The 16,992-nt window shown below is 36.3% G+C and overlaps 1 protein-coding gene across 2 annotated transcripts in view; it reads right to left on the bottom strand.

The window, feature by feature from the left end:
• wscd2.L (WSC domain containing 2 L homeolog) overlaps positions 1 to 16,992 on the bottom strand; it is a 161,765-nt gene that overhangs the window by 106,045 nt on the left and 38,728 nt on the right. For both annotated transcript variants that reach the window (XM_018263671.2, XM_041567853.1), the window contains exon 2: positions 157 to 1,095. In XM_018263671.2, the coding sequence (XP_018119160.1) occupies positions 157 to 535 (379 nt within the window). In that variant the 5' untranslated portion in view covers positions 536 to 1,095. The remainder of the gene's footprint in view (positions 1 to 156; positions 1,096 to 16,992) is intronic.

Raw genomic sequence — 16,992 nt, 5'->3', positions numbered from 1 at the left:
TGCCAATGTTCAAACATTAGCCAAGATGTTTTAATTATGAAGAAATAAAACATGGAAGCTTTTGCTTTTTGAGCTGAATATTGCTATTTTTGACATAGTAAAACACACAGTGATAGTTATTCTTAAATATTATACAACTGTTAGTTGGTCGCTTACCTCTACATTCCTCTTGCTCTCTCATGCTTCTGCCTTTTAAAGCCCTGTTCCATATACCTCCAAATTCTCCTTGTTTGATTCTTTCTGGTTCTTTTCCAGGGGTTTTGAGCCATGGTCCATATCTCCTATGTGTACTTGGAGACTCTGGAGCTTCTTTAAATACTCTGCTTAATGGTGCAATTCCAAGTTCTTGGACATTTGGCCCATTGCTGGTGCCTTCTACTGAGGTCCTGTCATTGTCTGATACAACTTGTTCTCCTTCAAAACTAGCATGGAGAAAAACCACGCTGCCAGCAGTTAAATAAAGGATTATAAAAGTAAAAAATCGTACAGGCTTCCGTCGAAAGTATCGTTGGAATTTCACAATTATTTTGGCCATATCTTGTACATATCATTTATTTATTTTGCTGATCTTTGCTTGAATTTCAGGCAATTTAAGGTATTACAACTATATGCAAAGCAATGCAGTATATTTTTAATTATCCGCATAAACATATTACAAACAACTCCAAGTCAAATATGAAAATAATTTGCTATATGAATATTTTCTTGGATGATAAGACTGGATTTCTGCTAAAAATGCCTGTGCTGCATAAATAAATTCAGGTTCTTTTCATGTTGCTGCAGTTTCCATCTCATTTTGTTTTACTTCTCGCCAATGACAGTTCCAAAGGGGAGCCCTAGAGACGCCACTGATGGACAGATCATTTTGAGAAAATTGAAAGTCTGAAGGTGGTTTGAAAGCTGATCAGCTGACCCAGCTCTCTTTCATTTCCGTTGCTTTCAGCTCTTGAACAGAAATTGTGGGAAGCATCGCTTTAATGGAAATGACACTGCTCGGTTTTCACCAAGGAAAGGCCCCTGGGTATAAAAACACTCATAGGAGCCCCTTGTTAAATAAACCGTCATTCACTTTCATCCAGGATGAAGACACTGCAACTGCAAGTCAAACAGAAAAAAACTCATTAGCTTTTATCGTCTTTGGCTTTTTCGGATAAGATTACAAATGTTTACTAACTAGCAGCATCATACAACATGAGCCCAAGAAATGAATATTAATTACCAAATTAAAGCTTAACTTTTCAGTGAGTCTTCATATACACCCAAAAGTTTTATGCTTTACATGTACAACTTTAGCATTCCAGAGACACTGTTTTCATTAAGGGCATATGTAATAGAGGTATCCATTATCCGGAAACCCATTATCCAGAAATCTCTGAATTACGGGAGGTTATCTACCTTAGACATGAAAACATATTTCCCACTTTCAAAACAGTATCTCGTACTCGTAAGTAAGATATTATTACTCCTTATTGGCGGAAAAACTTCTTATTTATGGTTTAAATGATTTTTAGCAGACTTAAAGAATGGAGATTGAAATTATAGAAGGATAAAACTCCAGGTCCCAAGCATTCTGGATAACAGATCCCATATCACTATTGCGTCCAGTGGCACATATTAATTAGACCATTCCTATCTCAATCACATGAAGGGTTTGTTGAGTTTTTTTTACACTATCCTCTTTTTGAAGATAAATCTGGCACTTTGCAAATAAGAATATTGGAATTACAGGTGTTGGATCTGTTATCTGGAAACCCATTATCCAGAAAGCTCCAAATATGCTCTATTTTAATCAAGTAATTCCCCTTTTTTTAAAAATGATTTCCTTTTTCTCTGTAGTAAAAAACATTACCTTTCGTGGATATAATTAATCTTTATTGAAGGTAAAACAGGTCTACTCAGTTAAGTTAATGTTTAAATGACTTTATAGTAGACTTAAGGTATGAATATCCAAATTACGTAAAGATTACCGTACCGGAAAAACAGCAGGCCCCGAGCATTCTGGATCTCAGGTCCTATACCTGTATTATATAAAGTAGGGTCTTATCATAGTTTCTTTAAAAATGTAGTTCAGTTAAATATATTAGTCACTTATTTCCCAGTTTCAAAATATTTGTATTTATATTCATAAAATCTGTCCAATTTACATATTAGTGCACATGCATACTGTAAGAGAAACTATTCCGAAAAATGTCATATTTTAAAGGCATAAAGAATCAGCCAGTTTTCTTTACTGCAGCTGCTAGAGCTCCATGGGAGCTATTAAAAAGATTTTATAAGTGAGAAAAACATTGAACTTCTTCAGGATGCCCATTTTGATACTTATTAAATCAACACCTACAGCTTTATACTTTATTTCTCATCTTCATATCTCCTTGTTTTATTTCCTCATCTACAGTACCTACTGAATGAATGGAGCCTACTACTTAGACTAAAATTCATGTAAACTCCTATGGCCATAATTCTACTTAGCAAGGTGATATAGGAAATTATCTTTACTCAGCAATCTGTAGTTAAAAATCATGCAAAGTATATAACCAGTTAAATATATAATCAGCCTACAGTAGGTACTATGTATTAGTGAAAGCACAATATGTATACTGACTACAAGTGTATACATTTAAATTGTGTGTAATAGAAGGAGCCAGTGAGAAAAAAGCCTCTGTGTTGCAGAAAATACTGAATAAGGGGCCTTTGTGGGCTGCAATGCACCCATTATCAATAAAAAACAACATACATTAAAGGAGTTCACCCTCATTTAACCAGGTGTGGACAGCAAACCAGATGAGCATACAGGCCAATGGCTGACTACCTTTATTCAGGCCTATCAGTTCCCTATACCTGTACTAGGACTACAGTATATACCAAGCCATTCTGCAATCCTATCTGATCGTAGTTGATCTGTCCAATATGAAGATTTAATCTGCTGTTCCATAGTGTTAATAAGCAGATGCATGAACCGATAAATGAGAAAATGAAATACTAAATCATCATTGCTTCCTTTCAGATCAGTATGTGGTCATATTTATGCATGGCCACATCATACAGTAGAAGCCCATTCAGTGGCGTAACTAGATGTTGCTGGGCCCCACAGCAAATTAATTTTAGGGCCCCCAACATATCCAGTGTTTGTCCTGTTTTACCAATATATGTTCAAATTGCTCATCAATGAGAGCCTCATGGGGCCCCCTGTACCTCCTGGGCCCCCCTGCAGCCGCAGGGTCTGCTTCCTCTGTAGTTACGCCCCTGAGCCCATTTAGCCAAATGACAGATCTATGATACCTTTAAGGTTGCCCAGTGTATGGTCAACTAAACCGTCTTAAACCTCTCTTCTATCTAGCTATACACAACCGGACTTAAACCAACCCAAAACAGGCTCTTCATCATTACATCTATCTTCTCTGCAAACTGCAGTCTGAAACTAAAGCTTTCTATGTTGCACAGCAATAAAAAAAGAAACAGTGTTTAATGATTGAACTTGAACAATAAGTGAAGTATGACTTTTCTAGAAAGACTGAAACAACACAAATATAAACTCTCCATTAGCAAAATGTGCCGCCAAGTAATAAGGTGATATAAAAAGGAATTTAAAGCATACATAAATTAGTAATATGAAAAAGCCAGTGAGTATTAAGCAAAACATTTTTATTAATGTACATTGTATTTATCTTTAATTGATTTGCACTGAGCCATTAACATTGATAATTGCACGCTCAGCAGTTATTCTGCAGATTCTCTTTGATTTTCAATTACATCTTATAGAAAAGTCACACATCTTGGCTTGCCTTTAATTAGTTTCTTTGCTCTCTGTGGACTGGAAAGCATGACACGAAGAATTTCCTTTTCAGCATCTGAGAACAGTAGGCCATGGCAGAGACCTGTATATCTAAAGGGCAACTGTCAGCATGTACTTTAATAAAGGATAATACGTCCGTTTACTAATGCTATATGTATATCTCTGTTTTGCTGTGTTAAAGTGGACCTGTCACCTACACATAAAAACTGCATAATGAAAGTCCTTTCCAAATTAAATATGGAACCCCCAAAAAAAATTTCATTAAAACATCCATACCGGTTATAAAGGTGTTTAAATATCTAAACTGTCAATCAAATATTACCTGCCCCGCCTCTATGCCCGTGGCATAGAGGAGGGGCAGTCAATTACTTTCACTTTCCATTCAGCACTTCGTAGATGTCACTGCTCTCCTCACATTCCCCCTTCCCTCCTCAGGCTCTATATTTGTGTAAGGCACTGCACATGGACATTAGGTCCCTCATTCTTGTTCATACACAAGATTTTGGGGTGATACAAAATTTCCCTTAATAACTGTGTCCACAAAATGGCAGCTGCCTGCTTGCTGTGATTGTATAATTCCAAAACAGAAGGAAACAAAATTTAAATGATAAATACAGTGTAAGTAAAGTTTATTTTGCTCAACTAACATGATAGAAAAGAATTTTAAATTATTTCTTAGGGTGACAGGTCCCCTTTAAGAAAGAGTATACAGAGATCACAGATCTTATTATTAAACTGTAGCACTAAGCTTTGTGACTCACCATATTTGGGGTAATTCAAATTGTCCATTTCTACAATATTGAAAATTGTTCCGTCATTACCAAAGGAAAGTGGAATACTCTAGACAGAGGCATAATTAGATGTTACTGGGTCCCAAAGCAAATTCAATTAAGGGCTCCAAAGCATTGGTAAATTGACCTATTCTACCAAGATATTTTGAAATTTCTCATTAATTACGGCTTTACTGGGCCAACTAAACTGCTGCCCCCCCTGCAACTACAGGTTCTACTTCCTCTGTAGTTATGCCCCTGACTCTAGGTGGCAGATTTATTAAGGTTCGAATGGTAAGTTTGAATTTATAAATTTTATTTATTTTTTTATCTTAAACCACCAACTCGAATTTTAATTAGAATGTGAGATTTATCACAACTCAACCCTGGAAACAGTTCTAATTTGAATATTTGCCACCTAAAACCTGCCAAGTTAATTTCAATGGCAGAGTTTGTTGAACCAATTAAATATGTTAATTGCCTTCCTGACATTCGATTAGAACTTTTGTGTTGTTCGTATTCGATTGAATATTAGGAGACAGATTCGACCATCGAATAGGCTACTACGACTTTGACTTCAAAATCCAATTAGAAGTAAAATCGTTCTAATATTTGATCATTCGATAATCGAAGTACTGTCTCTTTAAAAAAACTTCGACTTCAAATACTTCGCCAAATTAAACCTGCCGAAGAGCTATGTTAGCCTATGGGGACCTTCTAGACCATTTTTCTAAATCTTTACACATTGAAGTAAAATTGTTCGATCGTATGCTAAAATCGCTCGATCGAACGATTTTACTTCAATCGTACCATGGCCAAATTCGGTGAAAAATACTTCAACTTCGATATTCGATGTCGAAGTATTTCAATTCGATGTATTTATCACTTCGAAATTCAACCCTTGATAAATCTGCCCCTACATGCTAGAGTTTTTTTTAAAAAAATAACCTCCCATTCAAGTTGTGAGTACATTCAAATTTATTAGAGTTAAAAAAAATTCACATAACTTCGAAATTCGACCTTTGATAAAATTATAAAATTATAAAATGTTAAATCATGTTTGATGACTAACATATTGTTCAATGAGTTAATATTTCCATAAATTTTTCATTATTTTGGCACATCTGTCAAATATTTGAAAATAGAAAAATGCAACAAAAGTAGGCAATTTTCCAATTTTGACACTTTATTAATGGAGCCATATGTTTAGGTTGCCTGCCATTGACCCTAATGTGCATATTGTTATTTTGGATAACTTGTGTTACTTCTTTAGAGAGAAGAAATGATAGGATTGATATGTTTCTCTCCTGCAATTCAGTAAATTTACAATCTTAACCGGGAGGGCTGATTATAGCGGCAATGTCTGATACAGCAATTCAGTATGTCCAATTACTTCACCCCATCTCCCTCTGTTGAGTACACCCCTTAGCAAGACATCGTTCTCTGGAATCACTGAAACAAACCTTTTTTTCTGTCCGGGTGATGTTTAATCTTCATTCTGCATGTGGAAATGTAGTTCTCCCCAACAGAATTCCTTTGTGTTAAAATATTGCTTTGTTGGTGAGATCGCATTATAAAGACTTTTTGAAGCACACAGGACAAGATTCTAGTACCAAACTTGTACTTTGATGAACAAAGACCCGCTAGATATTAAGTTTCTTTTACCATCTAGCGGGTTTAATAGAACGTTTTAAAAGAACTGCCCATGGGGGCTTGACTGTGAAATGCATTAAGCCAGATTTCATGTACTCTTAGTTATTAGGTTTCACAGTTTAGGCAGGTTTCTGCTTCCATGCAAGATATATTAATGCATTGCATGGACAATTTTCTTCTCAGCAAAATGGTGCTGTCAGACATCTTAAGCACATCCTTAATCACTGAGCTGCATCAAATAGACTTCCTCTCCTCAATATTAATTAACAGCATTTTTAGCTATTATTCTCTTATATTTAGATATAGTGGTGAATGTTCTCATTGCCTCTGAGTAACTGCCTTGTACAGGAACAATCCAAACGCATTCTAAATGTTATAGAATGAGCCACTTACTGTTCTGATGGATTACAGCCAGTTAGCTTCCAAAATTAAAGGAATAAATAAATATCTGAAAACTGAGGGTGCTGGAATTTTCAAGTATTATTCTGTATCCCTTGTTAGATAAGTCCCCTCTTTGTTATAAATTATTGTAAATTGTTGCATAACTTGCTTGAGGTATGGGATCCCTTATCTGCAAACCTGTTATACTAGAAAATGTATCTCCTATAGACTCCATTTTATTCAAATGATTAAAATTTTTATAAATTATTTCCTTTTCCTCCCTAATCATAAAACAATAACGTGTGCTTGATCCAAACTAAGCTGCATGAATCCATATTGGAGGCAAAACAATCCTATTGGGTTTATTTAATGTTTAAATGATTTTTGTTAGTAGACTTATGGGCATATTTATCAAGGGACGAATTTTATAAAAACTCCCATAAACTCGAAATTCGAAAAAAATTACCCATCGAAATTTATTAAAAAAAACCAAATTTTTTAAATTCGGGTGAAAAAGATGGACCCGCAAACTCAAATCGAATTCGAATCAAATTCAAATCAAATTTGATTCGAGTTTTTTTTTAAAGAAAATTTTAATTTTCAAAATTCCACCAAATGACTCCAAATTGATTGTACGAAGTCCCCCATAGGCTAAAACACCAATTTGGCAGGTTTTATATGGCGATTAGTCAAATTCTAATTTGACAGTACATCATAAATTCATAAATTTGAATTCTAATTGAACTCTAATTGAATTAGGACTATTCCCTAGTTGAAGTACACTAAAATAAACTTTAAATTCGAATTTTAAAATTCGAAGTTTCAATTCGACACTTGATAAATTTGCCCCTTAAAGTATGGTTCTCCAAATTACAGAAAGATCCCTTATGCAGAAATCCCTAGGTCCCGAGCATTCTGGATAGCAGGTCTTACACCTGTGATGCTACCTACATAAATGATGAGAACAATGAAGGAATAAAAACATGAAGCAGAAATTAATTACACAACAATAATTATATGTCATGTTTTAAGAATAAATATACTGAAATGACCAAATTAAACAGGCAACCTCCACCGAAAGTAACATTTCAGGTTTGTTTATAAATAACTCTGCCCAGGCTCAGTTTCACATAGATAAAAATAGGTCTCACGGTAGTGATGTGCGGGCTGACCCGATACCCGCGGGACCCGCGGGTCAGGCAGGTTCGGGTCGACCTTGCAGTGCTCCTCGCGGGTGGCGGGCGGGCCACCTTCAAATGCCGGCATCCGGCTTCCGGGTTCCGGTTTTAAAGTGTTGCGTCTGCTCACCCCGTCCCTTTTGTGATGTCATTGTGACGTCATCGGCAGGGCGGCGCGGGTCTATAAAAGGACCCCCGAAAGCGGGCGCAGGCGGGCGCGGGTATTAGCAGGGCGGGTAAGGGTCGGGTGCGGGTCAGGGAAACCCTGACCCGCACATCACTATCTCACGGACTCTAGGAAACTGCATGGGGAAATACTTGCTGATATTTAATGAAAAAATAATATATAAAAATAAATCATTTTGAGTGCTAAGTATTTTAAGTAGATTTATAATTTCCACTACAACAAAAGCACCATTAAAAAGCAAGAAATAGTTAGTAGCTGAGTTGCCAAGCAGAACTAATGATGTTATTTTCAAGGGAGCCACACCCTCCCTGAGGAAGCGGACCAGAGAGTCTGTGAAACGCGTAGGAAAGGACAGTGTGGCACCAATTGCTACTCCCTGAACACCACCGTATCTCCAAACAGCAGATCCTTCTGAGGAGTCCGGACTTTTACCTTGGAATGTGATGTGCTTTTGATGCTGAACTGTTTGTGAGTAGGCAATTGGCGCTCTGTAATTGCTTTTAAAATATTTATTAAACGGAATTATACTATTATTGTTTTCTCTTTTATCTCCACTTCATGTATGGAGTAATGAATCAACTGCAGAACACAAAAGAAATATGACATGCAAGCTGAACATTGACTGTTTGTAAATACATGCCCAAAAGTGAATTCTGATTCGTGTGTGCACCTTGGGTGGATCCAATTAACCTTTTTTTTCTGAACACCTTTTAACCCTATTGTGGCTGGATTGCCCTTATCAGACAACATAAAACAGTATTGCCCTATGTGCGCTTCTCTTTATTGATTGGCGAATTTGCGAAATTCGTGAAACGGCGAAAAATTCGCGAAACGGCGTCTCGTTTTTGACACCGGCGCCCGTTTTTGACGTCGGCGCCCGTTTTTTCGACGCCGGCGCCCGTTTTTTACGCCGTTTTTCTAAATAATATAATTTTTTTTGACGCCGGCGAATTTTTGCCGTGAATTTTCGCGGGCGTTTCGCGAATTTATTCTCTGGTGGTGAATCGCGCGAATTCACACCTGGCGAATAAATTCGCCCATCACTACTTCTCTTTTCTCTTTTACATATTTTGCTAAGACACTACTGGGTGTATGTAATAAAAAGCACTGTTTGCCCAGAGGTAATAACCTATAGCAACCAATCAACAGGTAGAATTTACTGGTCCATTGTGAAAATGCTAACACCATTTTGGTTGCTATGGTTTACTGCCCCTGGGCAGACTTAGTGCCTTATTTTACATATGGGGCTAAGTGTTCTAGCAGAGGCAATTCTCAGTATTGTCAATGGCCGGGTATTTTTTTTGGAATTTTGTAGCCACAAAAGTAGCTGCTACTAGTAGTATCTACTTTTTGTGGCTAAAAAAATACCCTGCCATAGACAAAACTGAGAATTGCCTCTGCTAAAACACACATGTGGGGGAATGTAATAAAAATCAGTAACAGGAAAAATATTCGCTATATGAAAAGTTATGCCTTTGTGCAAACAAATTTGCCTTTGTGCGAAATTAATATAGATTTTGCAAACCCGGAAACTGTTTAGTGACCACTTCTGACAGTGGAAGAAGGTTTGCGAATGTTATATTTTATATAATGTGATAAAAAGTTGTTATGTTTGATCCAAAATATTACAACACCTTCAAGTACTTCTTAAAAGTGGGCAATGTGCAATTAAGGGCTGAAACACACGCTGCTATTTCAGGAGATTAGTTTCCCAGCGACAAATCGCTTCTTCTTCGGGCGACTAATCTCCCCAAACTGCCTTCCCGCCGGCTAGAATAAATCGCCGGCGGGTGGCACTTGGATCACTTCAGCACAAGTTTCCTTGTGAGGCAAAAACGAAGCATGTTTTACTGCCGACTATTTACATTCTAGCCAGCGGGAAGGCAGTTTGGGGAGATTAGTCGCCCAAAGAAGAAGCGATTTGTCGCTGGGTGACTAATCTCCCAAAATAGCAGCGTGTGTCTCAGCCCTAAAATCCGCAATGCACAATTAAAATTTGCTAATTGTTTTGCTCTTTGCGACTTTTATTACATTCCCCCAATAGTGTCTTAGCAAAGCCAATTACCACTATTGTCTATTTTGTAGCCATGCCAAGTAGCTGTTACTAGTAGCTCTGTGTATCTTCACCCTTACTTCTCTTGAACTTGTGTACACAGACCCTCACTGTATCTGCCATGGGTATTACAGACTCCCTAAGGGACAAATGTACATAGTACCTACATGCTGCAGACTATAGTTGCCCTATAAGGTAAGATACAGATACAAAGCAGATGTACGAGGGAAAGGAGATAAAGCAATGAGACAATAAATTACAGAAAGGAGAAGAAAAACAGATAGATGGCCTTTGTTTTGCTGTCAGGATCTCATTAACAATGTTTTTGTTCAGCTGACAAAAGATAGATTGGTGTAGGTCAAGAAGACTATTTTGACTCTGGAAACTTTAGTAGCAAATGACGTGCTTTTCCATTCTAACGTAAAGGACTAGTAATGTAAAAAAAATATATATATATATATATATATATATATATATATACTTTTATTAAACCTAAATTTTACTAGTCGAGGAATTTAGGGGGAAACTCCAAGTTTTTTTGGAAAAAAACCCCTGAATTTTTAGAGATTTATCATACCGCAAAGCTCCTAAAAATCCAAATCCAAAAATACTCCTTCTCAAACCTGTCGAGGTCATGTCGTAGTCAAGGACAAATGTTTCTTGACATCTGCACTGGAAAATCCGAAATATTCAGGGTTTTCGTCTGATAATCAGAAAAAGTCGATTTTTTGCAGCGAAAGGTATTGTTGCTCTGAAAAATTATTGATAAATGAGTTAAATTAGTAGAAGGGAGTTTGGTCGGATTTTTTTCATAAAAAAAATAGGTTAATTCAAGTTTTAGTAAATCGGCCCCTTAAAGGAGAAACAAACCTTTAATTATAAAAACCCGTACCCTACATAGACCCCCTCCCTGCTCCCCCCAGCCTAGCTGTTCCCTTCAGTAAATGCTCCTAACTGTTTACTTACCTCTCTTTGCAGATTCCTGTGTAAGAACTGAAAACCCATTGTATTCTGCACAGCTTATCTGTTATACATTTATGAAACATGTGCCGTAGCCCATTTTCAACTTGAAAGGCTACCCTTTGACTACATAGCAGCTGTAGCAGTGCTTCTATAAGAAAACTCATTTGTCTAATTTGTCTAACTAGTGCAAGGTGACTGCATATTATATTTAAATGCATACAAAACCCTTTCATTTTAAGGGGTCACTAGTAGTTTATTATAATTATTATTATAGCTAATAAAATGTTATTGGCTTGGTGTATGTGCTTTGTTGTCTCCAAGGATTATTCAGTAAGGATATCCATACTTATATCTGTATGGGTTTGTGGATATAATTCATTGCTGAATCTTATTTTAGCTGAACTTATTTTTGAACCCCTGCTTATGATAATGGATAATGGACGCTGTGGATTGGATTGTAAAATATATCAGCTTAAAAAATCAGTTCCCCATAAACTGATCAAATTGTGGCAGAAACTATATGAGAATGTAATTCAACTGTTGAAAGAATATCACTGAATACACACGGCATGTCTCATATACTGAGAACGGTGACCTCTGCTTCTGGTTATCAAAATGTGTGTTTTTTTCAATGCCAGGAGAGTAATTTCCAGGAATTCTGTGACATCACAAATCCTACTGGTTGTATAAATGTTAAAGAAATCAACTGACTTGCTTTTGTGTGGCATTCGGTGATGCTGATGCCTCCATTCAGTACAGTGACTCCTGCCCAATGCCACAATTTGTACATGCAATGTCTGCATCACAGATCAATGGTTTCCATATTTTTTTCAACCTTTTAAATGAACGCATATACTGTATACAAACATTCTGCCCCCAACATAAAAATCAACATCTTTGTAAAACTATAGTATTATATTTATACATATATAACAATACAATGCTGGGATATTACATTTCTAGGGAATGAAATGGTTTGTCTGTTTCCACCTCTGCTGTGTAATTTCAAATGAAAAATCTCTACCTGGCTTAAAAAAGATATTTATAACGGGAGATGTTAAATGATTTAGTACAAAACCCCATAACGAGTATCAGCCTTACACGTGGAGGCTGAATTTTAGTACTGTACTGAATGACTGAATTACTATAGTCTCTCTATACAAGGTAAAATGAGAAAATATAATATATCTTTATGGCACCTATTGACCGGCACCAAGCTCTACTCCTGTAGGTAAAACTAAGTATGGTACTGTTAACCAATGTCTATTCTTTGTTCCTTGCATAATTTAGAGGCTGATATATGAAATAACTGTATAAGGGAATCCAGATGGATTTAACAAAGCTTTTTCTAACTGTCACGTACATTTTCCTGACAGTAAAGAAAGTTTTTAATGATTTGACCTTTGAATCAAAGGAGGAACTTGTGCCAATTCATCTGTCTTTGACTGCTCTGAGCATACGACATTCTATGTTCTATGGAGAGATAAGTAGCACAGGAGTGGGGAACCAGGGAGATGAGTATCATTCAAATGGACTCTGTAATGTTTTTGGTATCATTATTTCTCAAAAAAAATTATCAAGGGTTGATAAATGAACCCCTGGGTCCACAAGTGACACCTTCTATTGTTATCCTACCTCCCTACAATTGGAAGGAAGTGGTTTTAACTAGATTATATAGAAATCTAAAAATCATTTTATTACATGTGTACTATAGATGCTAGACAAATGTGTGCAGGTATGGGACCAATTATCCAGAATGCACCTGGTGTTTTCCAGATAAGGGATCTTTCTGTAATTTGGATCTTCATACAATGTTTTATCAACCATTTTAGTGGTTTGTAGAGGTTTTTGGACTAAACTCACTTTCTCTAAAACTATGAATGTCATGAAATGTATTTAAAGAGCCAAATAATAAACGTCGGAACGGAAAATAACACTGAAGGATCCGAAAAAAATACGAATACCTCTAAAAAAATTAAGTTTTTCAGACAATTCCTAGCAAAAAAAATCTCAAAGCCTTTTTAATCAGAATTGATTAAAAACAGTCCAATAGGATCAGCACAGCTCCCATTGACTTCTATGTGGCCTCTGCAACTTTTTCCTGGCAAAGTATTGTATTAGAGTTCTTGTGGCTTTTATCAAAGGTCCAGTTGTTTTTCCCTGAAATATTCACGTTTTTGAGGGTATTTTCAGTAAAAAACTCACATTTTTCAGCATAAAAAGAAACACACTTTTCAGATTTATTAAAAATTATTATTTAAAAGCTCAAACCAGAAAATACCCCAGCTAAAACCTGTCGTGGTCATGTAGAAGTCAATGGCAGAGGTCCCTTGAACCATTTGAAGATATTTTTAGCCTTCATGAATCATGATTTTAGGGGTTTTTTTCCGAGCTAATTCCCCCTAACTGATTCATTCAAGTTTTATACATTTGAGTTTTTCATATATAAGCAAATATTCGAGCTGTGAGTTTATTCGAGGTAGAAAACCTCACAAACTCGACCTTTGATAAATAACCCCCCTTTTTTTGGAAAAACTTAGAATCGAATTCGATCGATTGAGCTGTTATTTTTATTTGTATTATTCAAATTCGAACGAAAACGGCCTATTCACCCGGAAAAAAATGTAATCTTTTGGTCTTTTAATCGGTTGGTCTTTTATATTCAAATTTCAAGTTTTTTTAATTCGAAATTCGACCCTTGATAAATCTGCCCCGAAGTATATTAGAAAATCATGTAAACATTAACTAAACCCAATAGGCTGGGTGTGCTTCCAATAAGGATTAATTATACAGTATTATAGTTAGGATCAAGTACAAGGTACTGTTTTATTATTACAGAGAAAAAGGAAATCATTTTAAAAAATTTGGATAATTTGGATAAAATGGAGTCTATGGAAGACGGCCTTTCCGTAATTCTGAGTTTTCTGCATAATGGGTTTCCGGATAACGGATCCCATACCTTCTTCTTAAGAAGGTGTATCATTTAAACGATTGGGTATATAAGGGGTTGCAGTGAATCCCAAAATAGCAAAGCTTATGTCAGCATTTCAATATTAATCTACTATTATTGCCGTTGGGGAGAGAGTGCCCTGAATATTCCATACTGCTTTACAGATATTCTCCTGCACAGATAGGCAGTATATGAACACATATGAATGCAAAGTGGTTTAGAGTCAAGGGTGCTATTATACTCACACTCATTAAATTGATATTCTGCTTAGAAATAAATAACCATGCAGAAAATCTATTATAGGGTTCATTTTAAAATGCAGGAATGTACATTTTGTTTTTTTATGTGGTAAACTGTTCAGTGATAAAAAGGTTATTTGAAGAGTTATTGTGGTTGTACTCCTAAATCAAAGCATAGAGTTGGCATATGAAATAAACAATTGTGGCCACCTGCCACAGACCACAAATGAAAGTGGTTTTAATGAGTACATATCTGTAACAAGCTGACTGTGCCAGCAAGCTCAGGTTCATCAGGGTGATAATGATTCAGGTCTAGCTTTTGTTTCCTCTTCACTGTTTTAGGAAAGCTGCTATAATAGAGCACTGTGTGGAGAAACCTGCATGATTATGAGGCTGACCTGTGGATAGTTGGCATGAATACAATGTGACAAGCTCCTTTTCCCCTGCTTTTTGCTTTTAGGAAGGCAACTCTTGCACACTGAAATCTTCAAAGTCTCAGAGAACTTCATGATTTTGTGGCAACCTCATTTCCTTGGTGTCCTTTGTGACCTTATGATGCTAATCTATAAACTCTTTCCTTGTTTTATTATTAGGTTTCAGCTATTGGACTGGCTGAAATAAAAGGTGAGAATATTGTTTTTCGCAAGGGATCAGAGTAAGCTTGTCTCAACTATAGTTTATATAAATTAGTTGCCGTGTAGCAGCTTCATTTCGCTTTTTGCGAAATTGCTGAAAAATTTGCGAAATGGAGAAAAATTCACTAAACACATTTATTTGTAGCAACATATATCAACGTGTATGGACGACTGTTTTGTTGCGGCAACTTTTTTTGTAGCACAATATATTAGAGCAGTGATCCCCAACCAGTAGCTTGTGAGTAACATGTTGCTCATCAACCCCTTAGATATTGCTCCCAGTGACCTCAAAGCAGGAGCTTATTTTTGAATTACTGGCTAGAAGGCAATTTTGGTTGCATAAGAACCAGATCTATTGCCTGTAGGCTACCAGTCCATGTAGAGGCTACCAAACAGCCAAGCACAGCCCTTTTTTGGTATCCCCATAGACTTTTTCATGCTTGTGTTGCTCTTCAAGTCTTTTTACATTTAAATGTGGCTCACGAGTAAAAAAAAAGGTTGGGGACCCCTGTATGTGTAGGGCGACTTTTTTTTCTCATGCCAATTGCATTAAAGTCAATGGGCATTTTTTGTCAAGTTTTTACTTGCTCCAAATGCATTGAAGTGAATGGGCTGTTTTTCTTGGCAAATAGTTTTCTCTGCGAATTTTGTCACAGTTTGGTGAAAAAAATCCACCGATGGTAAAATTCTGAATTTCACCATGAATGTAAAAAACATTTTGCTTATCACTATTGCTGTATAACAATGGGGCAGGAGATATGGACAATGCAGGCTGTATCTACAGGCAGGAGGTGTGTGATATCTACGTGCCTCCATCTTGAATGGAGCATTCCATTGAAGTTGCATTATGTAGGTCTCTGAAATGGAGCACAGAGGTCTGTGGATATTTACAGTATATGCACCTGGATTTGTCGCCGGGCGACTAATCCCCCCCAATCTGACCGTTTGTCTCTGCCCTAAAGGTCATTACTTTTTTTTACATATTTATGTGTTTTGAATAAAACCGTAGGATTTTATAAAGATGCACCACTGCAAGTTTTTGTATTTCACAAGGTTATTAACTCCCTCTTTGCTTAAGATTAAGACCTTATTTATAGAGAGAAGAGAGAATATTTAACAATAAATATAAAGCTAATTTTAATAATTAAGTTGACTTTCTTGCTACAAGAAAGAGATGTAGATATTACCTTGTCGTTATTTGACTGCTGTTATTAAAAGGAGGGATTTTTTTAAAAAGTTCATAGCGCTAACAAAAAGCCTTCAAAATCTCCATGTTATGAAATCGCCGCAAACAAAGACCTCCTGTTTCACTAACACTCGTTTGCATGAAGTATGAAAAGGACTGTTAATATCAGCTACCGCAGCACTTACAGCGGTCTGAGATCCAGAAAATCACAGTACTTTGCTTGTTCTCTTGGGCAAATGTGCAACACTTCAGAAATGCTATCCGCAACATTATGAATTCAGAATTAAATCTCTTCTTCCCCCTCCAATAAAAGCTGAAGAAACATGGAAAAATGGAAAGCATAACCGCTATTAATTTAATGGCCTTTAATGTTAAGCCATCTGTCTCTGATTAACCAGAAAATATTGCGTGAGCATATGGTGCAAATTATAGATAAATATTTAAATTGAAATACATTTTTAAATTCAGCAATGCGAACCGTAGCAACGGCTTTCCAACCTCTACAACATTGGATTATTAAAGCAGGTCATTTGGTCTCCGTGAGAAATAAAAGCCTGAAGGGTGACTGTATGGAAGCAACGGAAGACTATGTTTTAAAATGACGGTATAAATATTTTAGGTTTATGAATAAATTATTTTAATAAAGTGGCACAGAATTAAAATTTGATAAGAATAAAATGAAAGCTGATCAGATCAACGAATATTAAAGAATTGCCTGGGTGTTTACGCTATCAGTCTGAACATTTCACACTCCATAGAGGGGGTTCACTTATTTAAAAAGGTTCCTCTGCATATGTCCAATCGCAATATTAAGAGGTGAATGTAGATTTTTTTTTTCTATTGCTCTTTCTTAGTCAATATATTGGGGCATATCTTTTATGTAGCATAAAATCAAATACTTCACTGTTCACGATTCCTTTGGATACAGTGAATAGACAGTACTTATGCTGCCATGCCCCACTTCCATTCCAGATATCTACTATTCACCCCCACTTCTACCAATA

Source organism: Xenopus laevis, chromosome 1L (assembly GCF_017654675.1).
Source record: "Xenopus laevis strain J_2021 chromosome 1L, Xenopus_laevis_v10.1, whole genome shotgun sequence".
NCBI classification, from domain to species: domain Eukaryota; kingdom Metazoa; phylum Chordata; class Amphibia; order Anura; family Pipidae; genus Xenopus; species Xenopus laevis.
This window is presented reverse-complemented; position numbering and strand designations above follow the sequence as displayed.